Source organism: Leucoraja erinacea, chromosome 9 (assembly GCF_028641065.1).
Source record: "Leucoraja erinacea ecotype New England chromosome 9, Leri_hhj_1, whole genome shotgun sequence".
NCBI lineage: Eukaryota > Metazoa > Chordata > Chondrichthyes > Rajiformes > Rajidae > Leucoraja > Leucoraja erinaceus.
Genome location: NC_073385.1, coordinates 50,309,460 through 50,322,752, shown reverse-complemented (window position 1 = coordinate 50,322,752; position 13,293 = coordinate 50,309,460). Strand labels below are relative to the sequence as shown.

Genomic DNA, 13,293 nt, shown 5'->3' with positions numbered 1-13,293 from the left:
GGGCATGTTGGCTGGCGTGGGCAAGTTGTGCAGAAGTGCCTGTTTTCACGATGTAAGACTCTATGACAATTCAATGCACAGTGAATAAACCACTGGCATCTCTTAAATATATACATTCCCAGTTTGATTTAAATTCATTGGATCAGGAAAGTGTCCGGATCACATTCCGATTATCCACCACTTCATGAAAAAAATCCTGTGGTTTGGGTGTTCATTCTAGATCAGGAAGTTGAAATTGCCAGCTGCAAGCATGTGCAAAGTCGAGGATTAAGAAATATTGCATACAAGTTACCCACTTTCCTTTAATTTAATGTGCACAAAATACCTTTGGATTCTTCTTAATCTTATCTGCCGGAGCTATAGCTTCCTCTCTCCCCCACCCTCTTGAATTCCTTCTTAAGAATGCTCCTCAAACCACTAAAATAATTCAGGGATGTATTTGATCTCAGCTGCCTACACCTCGTGCTTGCCTCCTTTTTTGTTTTCCTGACCAGAGCCTCAATTTCTCTCATCATCCAAGTTTCCGTACTCCCATCTGCCTTGCCCTTCAGTATAACGGAAACATGCATACTTTGAATTCTCGCCATCATACTTTTAAAACTATCCCACTTTCTGAATGTCCATTTGCCTGCAAACAACTTACTCCAATCAAAGTGTGCAAGTCCCTGTCTAAAACCAAGGTTGTCCTTGCCCCAATTCAGAAGTTGTGGACCAGCCATGTGCTTATCCATAACTATTTTAATGCCAATAGTGGTCGCTGTCCCCTCTTTTACTTCAGTTACTTGCCTCTCCCAATTTACTAAGAGTGGGTCTATTAATATCACACTACATTGCACAGCCTTTTTCCCACAACAGAAACCACAAAGATAATTTTGGCATCATCTTGATTTTTAAACATGTTGCTCATATTTAAGATTAAATCACTGAAATACACAATCAGTCTGAAGAATGGCCTGAAATGTCATCCTACCAATGTTTTCCAGGGATGCTGCCTGAACTGCTGACTGACTCCAGCATTTTGTGTCTTTTGTTGCTAAGTGACTATTTTTTAGCTTTTAAAAATATATATTTGATATACCAGTGAGAAATAGCTGCATGCTGTTAGTGCATATTGAAGGAGCAATAGTTTCCTTGACCCTCCTTGAGTGACTGATGACAGCCTCAGGTATAATGGCATGAATTACCCCAAAACTGGAAGCATTTGCAAATCATAGATACAAGGGGAAATGGCAGGTTGGAGCCAGAACTGGCATAGTGGCAAGAGGCAGAGGGGTGTTTTAGTATCTGGAAGGCTACATAGAAACATAGAAAATAGGTGCAGGAGTAGGCCATTCGGCCCTTCGAGCCTGCACTGCCATTCAATATGATCATGGCTGATCATCCAACTCGGTATCCTGTACCTGCCTTCTCTCCATACCCCTTGATCCCTTTAGCCACAAGGGCCACATATAACTCCCTCTTAAATATAGCCAATGAACTGGCCTCAACTACCTTCTGTGGCAGAGAATTCCAGAGATTCATCACTCTCTGTGTGAAAAATGTTTTCCTCATCTCGGTCCTAAAAGATTTCCCCCTTATCCTTAAACTGTGACCCCTTGTTCTGGACTTCCCCAACATCGGGAACAATCTTCCTGCATCTAGCCTGTAAAACCCCTTAAGAATTTTGTAAGTTTCTATAAGATCCCCCCTCAATCTTCTAAACTCCAGCGAGTACAAACCGAGTCTATCCAGTCTTTCTTCATATGAAAGTCCTGACATCCCAGGAGTCAGTCTGGTGAACCTTCTCTGTACTCCCTCTATGTAATGTAATGGGACTGCATTACTGCTTGATGGAACACTTGGTTTTTGTTGTGTATTTTAATGATATAATCTTAAATGTAGGGAACATTTATTTAAAAGTCTGAAGGTGAAGCCAAAATGATCACCATAGTTTCTGTTGAGGAAAAAAGGGCTATATATTAATAGACTGGTTAGATAAGTGTAAACATGACATAACTCATATTAAGTAGTGTATGGGGACGAAAAACGAGACAAGAGAACGCAGGACAAATGATAGGCAATTATAAGATGAAAAGGCACAGAAATCTTTGGTTACAAACTCACAGATCCTTGTAGGTAGAAAGGCTGGTTGGGGCAGGATATGGGATCCTCATCATTGTTGGCAGAAGCATACAAAAAGAAGAAAGTCATGCTGGAACTGTACAAAAGCCTGACTTTGCCACGCTTGAGTACGGAGCAAAGTTGTGGCTGTGCTTCAGTGGGCGAAGACTGCAGTTGAGGGTTTTCCCAAACCATTGGGCACTGAGGGGCAGAGTCCTGTGTAATAGCCGATGGAATGTTTGGCAATTAAATATTGATGCCATGTTGACATAATGTAAATATTGCATGTAAATGTAAAATGTTTGGAAGAATGAATAAAGGCAACACCAGAGCCCATTTGTATAAACATATATTTTATGATTAAACTATATTTTATGGACAGATGTTGTCCGTCTATCAATTTTTACTTGGGAGACTTGCTTTGTTGTTTTATTTTCAATGAAGAACAGTTTGAGGTTTAATGATGGTTTATGAATGCTATCAAGGTTTACGCGTTCAATGCCACAGACGGATGCGGAGGCCAAGACATTGGGCATTTTTAAGGTGAAGATTATCAGGCTCTTGATTAGGAAGGGTGGCAACGATTGCAGGGATAAGGCATGGAAATGGGGTTGAGAGAAATAAAGCAGCCATGATTGAATAATGGAGTAGATGAATGACCTATATCTACTCCTATGTCTTGTGTTCTGTAAACTTATGAATACCTGCAAAGAATGAATACGGATCTTTATATTTTGACAGACAGATCGTTAATGTCTATGCATAGAATTAAAGAAGTAGGTAGATGGACTAGAGAGTAGTTAATGAGAAAAAAACTCATAAAGCAGAGGTCTGTAATTTGAGTCATAGCGAACTACAGCATGAAAACAGGTCCTTTGGCCCACTGATTCCGCACTAACCATCCACTCACTGCATGAAAGGATGAAAATAATAGAAATCCTCATACCAATTGAAGAATCTATGACTGAACACTCGGTATACCGTGACCTGCTGACCTAAGAGCAGAGAACTGGAGATTGGAATCACTAATCATAAGTTATTTCTCAGTTGGTAAGCAAAGGAAAGCCAAATGGCTTCCTTCAATGCAATATCACTAAAGATACAGACTAGAAGGGTCTCGACCCGAAACACCACTCATCCTTTTCCTCCAGAGATGCTGCTGACCCGCTATTACACCAGCACTTTGTGTCTTTGGCATAAACCAGCATCTGCAGTTCTTTGTTTCTACATGTCATCTGTATATTTTACCTGAATACTGAATCCATGAATAATGAAAGGGTATAATGTTTGCACTGTTCTTTCTGCAGTTTATTTTCAGACTTTTGTCTTGGGGATGTAGCATTCATCTGTAATGTTCTTCTCTTTTAAACATAATCTGAACACACTCCAACAAAGTGAATGGAATTCAATAACAGTGTTATGTATTATTCCCAAATTTATCCAGACCACTGCACCTGATTGGATATTTTATATTATTATTTTCAGAGAGGTATATTAAGCAACCAAATAAATTATTTTTATTATCATGAGCACATTCATAAGGCAACTAAGACCGTTGCTTTGTAACCCTCATCGTTCCTCGGCATTCCCTCAAAATCTACGATGACTTCCACTCTGGTTTGGTAGGTTCTGAGGTGGCCAATAAGGCTATGGTGAGAAACGCAGATGAGAAAAAAATTGGTGGCTGATGGTGGGTAGTTTGTGAGGTGATGTGCTCTTTCTGCAGGCCCTCTGACTGCTCCTGATGTGTGGTCCCATTATTCCTAATGCAATCCTTAATGTTCCTTCTCCATTTTGAACAGCCATAGGTCATGAGGTGTCCAGGAATCAGTGGGGTTGCTGTACTTCCTCAAGGAGGCTTTGAGCTCATCCTTAAAATTACTCCTGTTTGCTTCATAGTCTCCTTCCATGTCAGAGCTTTAAATAGAATGTCTGGTGTGAGAATTATTTAGCCTGACAAACACATATCAATTGAGTATAATTGGGGCTTCAATCACATGATATTAGTCGGGGACTCACAGCCTTCCAGTGAATTAGGAGTATTTTGTGGACACAGCATTGTTGGTATTTCCATCCCTGGTGTCTTAAGATGCCTGCTGTATATAATGGAGGGGGCACCCTTCCAAAATCATCAGCTGCACGAAACTGAAACAAGAAAAATCATTGAGATAAAATACTAAGGCTTCAGAGCTAGTCACATGGGGTGTAGTGACCGGGTATTATGCAAAGTCCTCAATGCAGAGATGACTGTTCAACAGGCTGTTTATAGATTGTGCATTTTCAGCACTGATCTTGGGGGTACTCCACATTTGGGATGATAGTTTTCATCAATAATTCAGCAGCCTGGTGAAATTCATCCAAATCCAACCTTGGTAATTGGGGAAATTAAACATGATTAATAACGTGGAATTAAAAATAATTGTGTCCACAAAACTATTGGCGATTGGTAAAAACAAATCAGGTCACTAAATTCCTTTAATTGGCTTCCTCATTGATTCAAAACGTGTATTAAAAACACAGAACATACATTTTGTTTTAAGGCAATTGTTTTATTGCTCATTTATATTGATATACAAATACCACACAATTCCAAGAAGTCACAAACAGTTACATCCCACAAATTCAGCAACTTTCTGTATTATCTGGTATCCTCCAGATTGGGTTTAGGAGTGTACCTTCATTCTGTAAAGTTCTGAAGATAGGAAGAACTGTTTCATAGAACTTCAAAGAAAGTATGACTGTATCCTGATATCCCAAAACCATCTATAAATTCGACAAAAAACATAGGAATTTATTTTGGAGAACAGTTTAAAAATGCCACCGTGGTTGCCAGTTCATTGGCTATATTTAAGAGGGAATTAGATGTGGCCTTTGTGGCTAAAGGGATCAGGGGATATGGAGAAAAGGCAGGTACAGGATACTGAGTTGGATGATCAGCCATGATCATATTGAATGGCGGTGCAGGCTCGAATGGCCTACTCCTGCAACTATTTTCTATGTTTCTAATCAGTAGTGGAATATATTCATGGTTCTAATTTAATTTTAGTGCCTTAATGCACCAAATCTTTGGTACTGGAATCATTAATGAATGCACAAAAGACTAAATCCCAGATTATATTGACTCTTAAGGCAGATAAATAGTTTTTGGAATTTCCAGATGAAAGGCAGAAAGGAGCGAGGTAGTATTACAAGAATGTCCAAGTATTACAAAAATATCTAATAATCAACTTGATAGAAAGAATTACAACATGCAGCACTGATCAAATTCATCAGCAAAGTTTTGCTTTGAATGAGCATTTCAAAAGGAGTGGAAGACAAGGTAAATCAGTCTGTAATAACCATTATAGCAGAAAGGCAAGAGAAAGTTTGCAAAAACTGCTCTGGGAATGGATTTATCACATTGATACAAGTGCAGTTTTCCAAATGTTAAAGTGTAAAAAAGATGAAATTGAATTTTATTTAGGGTTTGTGTAAATCAAGCCCACTGGAAGATTATGCAGATTTCTCATCGGTGGTAAAAGTGTAGCAATGTGATAATTTGGGTTCCCTACAACTTTACTTGGTTACTTTAAGTAATCTTTGGATGTCGGCTTCAATCTGGATGGTTTCAAATGATTTACTGTAGCGTTTGAAAGGTTCTCCGTCTGGTCCAATGAGGAACTTCTCGAAATTCCAAGAGATGTCCGTGCGGCAGACAGGGCTCCATATGATGTATTTGGGATCTTTCATCAAGGAAGTGGGATCATCGGCAGGAACAGGCAGCTTCTCCTTCAGGTACGCAAAGACGGGATGCGTGCCCGCACCATTAACATCGCACTTCTGGAACATGGTGAAGTTGGGCTGATAGCCACCTCCGGGTCGCACATACTTCAGACTGTTAAGTATCTCCACATTCTGACAGTTCTCCTAAAAAGAAGTTTTAAAAACAATGGTGAAAGTGCTCCATGAAAGCAAACTGGAAATTCGTGTTGGATTACTGCAATGAAACCACATGGAGATCAGTCCAGGTTAAGCTTCCTCAAGTAACAAACAAGACGAAAAGGTTAAAATTTAATGAACTCCGATTTGGGTGTCTAGGTGGGGCACGGGGGAGGGAAGGTGGGGGGGGGTCAGGACGGAGGAGGGTGTGGGGGAGATAGGGGAGAGTTAGTTAGAGGCATCCCACCCCTCTCTTTCCCAAATCTCTTAATCCCCCCCCCCCCCCCCTTACACTCCCATCTATTTCTCCCCTCCACACTCCCTCCTCCTGCTACTTTCATCCCCCTGGCTTCACAATTCTTAACTCTTCAATCCTGCCACACACCTATTGCTTATTTATAGCCTTTGTTCCAATCATCTGCCTGTCAACCGATCAGCTACCACTTTGTCCTGCCTCTACTCTTTTCCAGGTCTCTTCCCCCCCTCCCCAAATCAGTTTGAAGAAGGGACTTGACCCAAAACGTCACCTTTCCATATTCTCCAGTGATGCTGCCTGAGTTGCTAAGTTACTCCAGCACTTTTTCCTTTTGTGTATTAACCAGCATCTGCAGTTCTCTGTTTTTGTACTATAACAGGCTTGTCAAGTTACAGACTTGAAGCACAAGAAGCCTGCAGGCATGTTCCTCCCCATATACATGACATGCTGACCACATTTCCATTTCCAATACACTTTCCACATTTTACAATGTTTTATTTCTAGAATTTCAATTGATTAATATCAGCAAGAACATTAAATTATAAAGCACCTTCAATACTGGAAAACATGCCAGGGTGCTTTACGGGGGAGTAAAAGGGGTATCTTCAGATGCAAGAAGGAAAAAAAGAGGCAATTGACCTTGATGTTCTTTTTGCCAAAAAGTTCCTCTGCTGAAAAATGCAACAATAATTATTTGAAAAATGTTGAGCCATTTCAGATTGCAAACAATTCTTACACTAAATCGCCATAAAGTGCAATAAAAATAAAATTGGTTATATATTTTTTAACATAATTGTTCAATGGCTCATGAGAAGTCATTGGAAGAAAATATTTCCGGTACAAGTTAATGATAAATACATGCTCTTTTTTGGATATAGAAGTTTAAGTCTTGGGTTACAGACATCAGCTAGCACCTGACATGGAAAGAAAACTTCCAGCAGCTTTAATGAATAATTGATAAACGGAAAACTTTGAAGCGTAAAATATCCTATTGCATATCCACCCATATTTAACTAATTTTATCTCTAAAAGTGTACACTTTATTTTAAGGTGGGGAGGGGCGGGTTGCTAAGGATCCTCTGCCAGACACCAGATTAATTTTAGTAATGGAAGTCTTCATCTTCAAACCAAACAAAATCTTTTTACACAAACTGTCTGGACTCTATGCTGTCATCTTCATCTTCTGACTTCAAAGCTCACACAGGATATCATGATTTAACTTGTTTAACTTAGCATAGATAGATATGCCATTTATTGTCACTATACATGTACAGTGAAACTGAAAGCTGCTCGTACTCAGTGCATACATACAATTTAGCACAAAAAAAAAGAAACAGAAAAAACAAAAAACAGAAGGGAGATGGGGGGGGGGGGGGGAAATAGGTGCACAAATTCTGCGGCGCTACAATACATATATACATATATACAGATGGAAGTCCGTGTTGCGCGGTGTAGTCAGTGCATTATGTTCTACTCCGAAATTGGGGGTATGTCTACACTGTACTGTTCTATGTTCAATGTGCGAACGATGCAACAAAAAATAAAAAATGGAAGAGAGCCGAACAAATCATAGCCAGCTGTAGATTACCTCATTTTGGGGAGAGGTTTACCCTGATAGGCAGATTGCTGGACAAAGACCAGAAGCAGGTGTGAGCCAAAAGAAATGCGGTTGAGAAACGGTTGAGCAAGTTGAACAACTTTTGGTGGAAGGGGTGTGGGGAAGGGAAGAAACTAGTGCATGCATGGTCAGTCAGGTTTCAGGGGAAGGGAGAGGGATAGGGAAATAAGTAAGGGAAGGGGAGTATTGTGAGGGTGGGGAGGGGAGGGGGGAGAGAGAGAAAAGGGGATGTGTTACCTAAAATTGGAGGATTCAGTACATACAGTTAGGTTGTATGCTAACCAAGAGGATTGTGAGGTGCTCTTCCTCCAGTTTGTGTGTGGTCACTCTTTGGCAATGGAAGAGGCCTAGACTGAAAGGTCAGTATGGGAATGGGAATGGGAGTTAAAATGGTTAGCAACTAGGAGATCCAGTAGCCCCTGGTGGACTGAGCAGTTGCCGAATCTATGCTTGGTCTCACTACTGTACAGGAACTCACATCGGAAACACCAAATGCTGTAGATGAAGTTAGCAGAGGTGCATGTAAACTTCTGTATCACCTGGAAAGGACTGCTGGCGTCCCTGGATGGAGTTAAGGGAGGAGGTATACGGACAGGTGTCATATCTCCTGTGGTTGTAGGGGAAAGTGCCTTGAGAGGGGTTGATTTGGGTGGGAAGAGATGAGTGGACCAAGGAGTTGAGGAAGGAGTGGTCTCTGCGGAAGGCAGAAAGAGGTGGACATGGGACGATGTGACTAGTGGTGAGATCACGTTGGAGGTGACAGTAATGTCGGAGGATTGTCCGACCCCCTTTTCTCTCTTCCAGTCCCCCCCGCAATCAGTCCGAATAAGGGTCCCAACCTGAAACATCAGATGCTACCTGACCCTCTGAGTTACTCCAACATTTTGTGTCTCTTTTGTATCGACCAACATCCCAGTTCCTGGTTATTATCTTTTACGTCATGATTTTTCTCTGACGCTGGCAAATTACCATGTGGGAGAAGAACATTAGAGATCCATAATATCGTTTCTCAATTACTACAAAGTTACTCTATAGGGTGATTTCACCAAAGGTCAAATGAGCGTAGATCCCCCCTCACGTGACCGAAAATTCTGACTGGAGGACATCTCTCAGTTTGGTACATGTAAGTGAATGGGGAAACACGCACTTTCCCACCCGTTAAAAACATGGAAAACGGCTGATTTTTGAGCTGAAATTTTCTGTGCTAGTCGGGGTGACCCTGAAGCACAGCGACCTAAATTTTCAGGCAAAACAAAAGATAGAAAGTGAGGTAATTACAAGAGGGAACTGAAGGTAGAAAGCCGTGGAAATGAACAGCTGACAATTGCCGTGGTGATTTTAAGATCCAAAATATCGGGAATTATCGCATTTGCTCGCTGAATTTCATCAAAACTAAGGCATTATTAACTTAGTTTTGATGAAATTCAGCGAGCAAATGCGATAATTCCCGATATTTTGGATCTTAAAATCACCACGGCAATTGTCAGCTGTTCATTTCCACGGCTTTCTACCTTCAGTTCCCTCTTGTAATTACCTCACTTTCTATCTTTTGTTTTGCCTGAAAATTTAGGTCGCTGTGCTTCAGGGTCACCCCGACTAGCACAGAAAATTTCAGCTCAAAAATCGGCCGTTTTCCATGTTTTTAACGGGTGGGAAAGTGCGTGTTTCCCCATTCACTTACATGTACCAAACTGAGAGATGTCCTCCAGTCAGAATTTTCGGTCACGTGAGGGGGGATCTACGCTCATTTGACCTTTGGTGAAATCACCCTATAAAAAAAAACACAGAACAAATGTTAATTCTCATCAAAAATGGAACTCATTTCATAGGCAGAGTACCTGTGAAACACTGGACGAAGAAAATTACTTTCCAAATGTGAAAAGCCAATAGCAGTCAGCAGTGGTGATCGAGAGACATGTGTTTCATGTTAACCGATCATTAAAATGTCTGTATTAGGAAACAATCCAAAAAGGAGACTAATGGAATAAAAACAGGAAATGCTGGAAAATCTAAGTAGATCATGTTGCATCTGAAGAAATAAAAAAGTCTAATTTAATGCTGGTTTTAAAATCTTAATAAAGGGAAATGACGCCAATTCCTTCTCTCCAGAGATCCCGCTGAGTTACTATAGTTTTGAGTAAACAAAGTTCTGGTGTAACTCAGTTGTCAGGCAGCATATGTGGAGAGAATGATTAGGAGACGTTTCGGATCAGGACAGACGATAGTTTCTGAGGTTGTGTGCAGACTTGATGGGCATGTTAGATAAGCGGAAGTATACTTCGGAAACCGTTCTCCAGATAGAGGCTAATAAAGGTTTATAACTAAAGTTGGTTAAAAAAAAGATGTTCGAAAAAATAATTCATTTTGATTTTGATTAAATTGATTTTGACGGGTTAGATCCTACAGGGTTAAGGATTTAATCTCAGAGACATGGCTCCCGTCGTCTAGTTGCCCCCAACATAAAATGTTCTACCGTAGCGAATATAAACTGCTGATGCTGGTTTACAAAATGCTGGTGTAACTCAACGGATCAGGCAACAGCCCTGGTGAACACGGATACGCGACGGTTCGGGAAATTAACTCAGACTGCTAATCGGAAATTAACCAGTTTCATTTCACGCTTTGAAAACTGTTTTTGATTGCGCTTTGATTGCACTGACTTAGTCACCTCCCCTCTCCCGATTTACACCAGTTTCCGAAGTCTTCACGACAAATCGAGTTTCTGGGATTAAAAGACGGTAAAACCAAAGATCCTATCGCCCTTTGGGTAAAACTATCGCAACGTCTAAACTACTATCGCACCGTTTAAGAAACATTTAGACAGGAACATGGAGGGGCCAGGTTTAGAGGGATATGGGCCAGACGCAGGCTGGTGTACCAGGCTAGAGCATGTTGGTGGGCGTTGGGAAATCAAGTCGCAGGGCCTGTTTCCACGCTGTCTGACTGAGACTCCAAAACCGAAGATGTCTTGAAAGGCATCAGTGGCGGCCGGCCGAGAGTCTCCACTCACCTGGAAGCCGAACTGGTTACAAGGGAAGCCCAGTACAACGAAGCGATGCGAGTATCGCGTCTGCAACTCGTTGAGTTGGGTGTAATCCCTCGTGGTCGTGCCTCAGAGAGAAGCGACGTTCTCGATCAACACCACTCTGCCTCTGTAGACATTGAAGTCCACTTTGTCGCCGTCCAGGGTGACGGCTGTGAGGTCGTAGAAAGACTTGACTGCCTTAGCCATAGTGCGCGGCAAACTGGGGCTTGCGTGATCCTCGCAGCGATCGCACCCACTGCTAAACGTCAGCAACAAAGGATTCTGCAAACGCTGCGATGACTTTGCACTAAATAACTCCCGAGCACTCAATCCTGTTCAAAAGCAGGAAACAGACACTGCTCCCTCTGTAACTTGGCAATTATCCAAACCTCGCATGAGCAGAGGGTGGATTGCAGACGATTCCACCCATCTGTTAAAATGAATAATCTTGATTACAGTTTGTGTGGAGTGGGTGGGGAAGATTTTCTTTGAGAAAACCTAATAATTCCAATTTATTTTGGACAACGGTGTAATGACGAACACCAAGGTATATATAGACAGAGTAGAATATGTCATTTCTCTTTTTTTTAATTGACTAACTTCTGCGAACACCAGAAGCTGCAGATGCTGGGATCTTGAATGCTGAAAACATGAAGTGCTGGAGGAACTCAGCTGGTCAGCAGCGTCTGTGGAGAGAAATGGACAGGCGCCTTTTCTGGACCGTGACCCTTCCTCAGACTGTTTTGCAGACAGGTGGTGTAAGTGGCGAAGACAAGAGGTGAAAAGGAAACTAAATGGTGTCCGATGGGAGGTGTAAAATGTAAAGCTGGAGGGAGGTTTGTGGGAGAAAGTGGATAGGATAGAGAGGAACGAGGTGGGACCAGGGAGAAATGGGGGACTATGAGATGTGAAATGAGTGTAGGAAGTAGGAGTAAGTAGCAGGGTGATGGGGTATGTGGGAGAAATAGGCAAAACATCGGGTGGGGGAAGTTGATGTCACGGATGAGGTGGGTGGAGCAGGGGTATTACTTGAACTTGGAGAATTCAATGTTCATACCATTCTGCTATGTGCTACCTAAGTGGAATATAGGGCTGGGAATGAGGACATGAGACCTCCAGTTTGTGTATGGCCCCACTCTGACAAATGTAGAGGCCAAGAACAGAAACGATGGGTATGGGAAGGAGAATTAAAATGGTTGGCAATTGGGAGATCCTGCAGGCCTTGGAGGTCAGAGCGGAAGTACTGGGCGAAATAGTCGCTTAGTCTACACTTGGTCTCGCCAATGTAAAGGTTGCTACACTTGGAGCATCGAAAGCAGTAGATACGGTTTAAATGGGTGCATGTGAAGCTCTGGCCAACATGTGTCGTGGTTTTAAGACTCAAATTTGGATAAGATGACACAGACACGGAGAATTCTTCAAGAAGACGAAAAGCCTTTATTTGCAAATATTCAGCTGGAACATTCAGAGATGACACCACCTGTCCGCTCTCTAATTGCCCTCCGATCCACAGAAACAAGCAACATTTTATTACACTCTTTCAGCCTTAACTCTGCTACATTATCTTTCATGCTGTACTCCTTTGCGTCAATCTGTCTTTGATTCTAGTATTCTCTGTCTTGCCACCATTAACGTCCGACCTTGGTTCAGCCTTTACATTCCCTCCCATATCTCGTCCTTCACTCGCCATCCTTAAAATTAACTTCTAATGTCCCAGCTATGTCCTGCCACCATTACGTTTCAGTTAAAGCCAATTAAAACCAAGGCAACTCACACCATATTACATTGTTACATATTGGTTTCTATGTTTACACACAAAGATACACATGTATTTATTAAGAATACAGATACAAATGTAAAAATAAGTAACTTGTTTAGTGCCTTGATTTCTAGATAAATGTTAAGTGTTGCAAAACTAGCAATCACGTGAGTCTGAGTACAGTAAGCTGATTACATAAAATCTGCTGACTGTGATTAATGTTTTAATTAAGTCTTCTATAACTTCCATACATGCCAAAATTACTTCTTATACTGGACCTGTAGTTAGCTGTCTGAGCAAATGTAATTAATCTGGATATAAATATGTTGATTGGTTTCGAACTGAAAGATCAGTTGATATTCATACTTGCTCACACAAGCATCGACACTCCCATTAATTACACGCCTGTTTCGGAAAAAGAGCTTAAAAAGAGCACACCTTCGAGTTTATTTGGAATAAAAAATGAGGCAGGAAAACTGTGAGGTGATGTGCTCTTTCTGCAGGCCCTCTGACTACTCCTGATGTGTGGCCTCATTATTCCTAATGCCTTAATCCTTAATGTTCCTTCTCCGTTTTGAACAGCCATAGGCCGGAAGGTGTCCAGGAACCAGTGGGGT

General features: G+C 41.5%; 1 protein-coding gene across 1 annotated transcript; it reads right to left on the bottom strand.

Moving 5' to 3' along the window:
- Positions 1–4,628: 4,628 nt before the first annotated feature.
- LOC129700361 (glutathione peroxidase 2-like) lies at positions 4,629–11,333 on the bottom strand. Its single transcript, XM_055640781.1, has 2 exons — positions 10,903–11,333; positions 4,629–6,006 (listed from the first exon to the last, which is right to left on the bottom strand). The coding sequence occupies exons 1-2, from the start codon at positions 11,122–11,124 to the stop codon at positions 5,656–5,658; spliced, it is 573 nt and encodes a 190-aa protein (XP_055496756.1). The 5' UTR covers positions 11,125–11,333; the 3' UTR covers positions 4,629–5,655.
- Between the last annotated feature and the right edge of the window lie 1,960 nt (positions 11,334–13,293).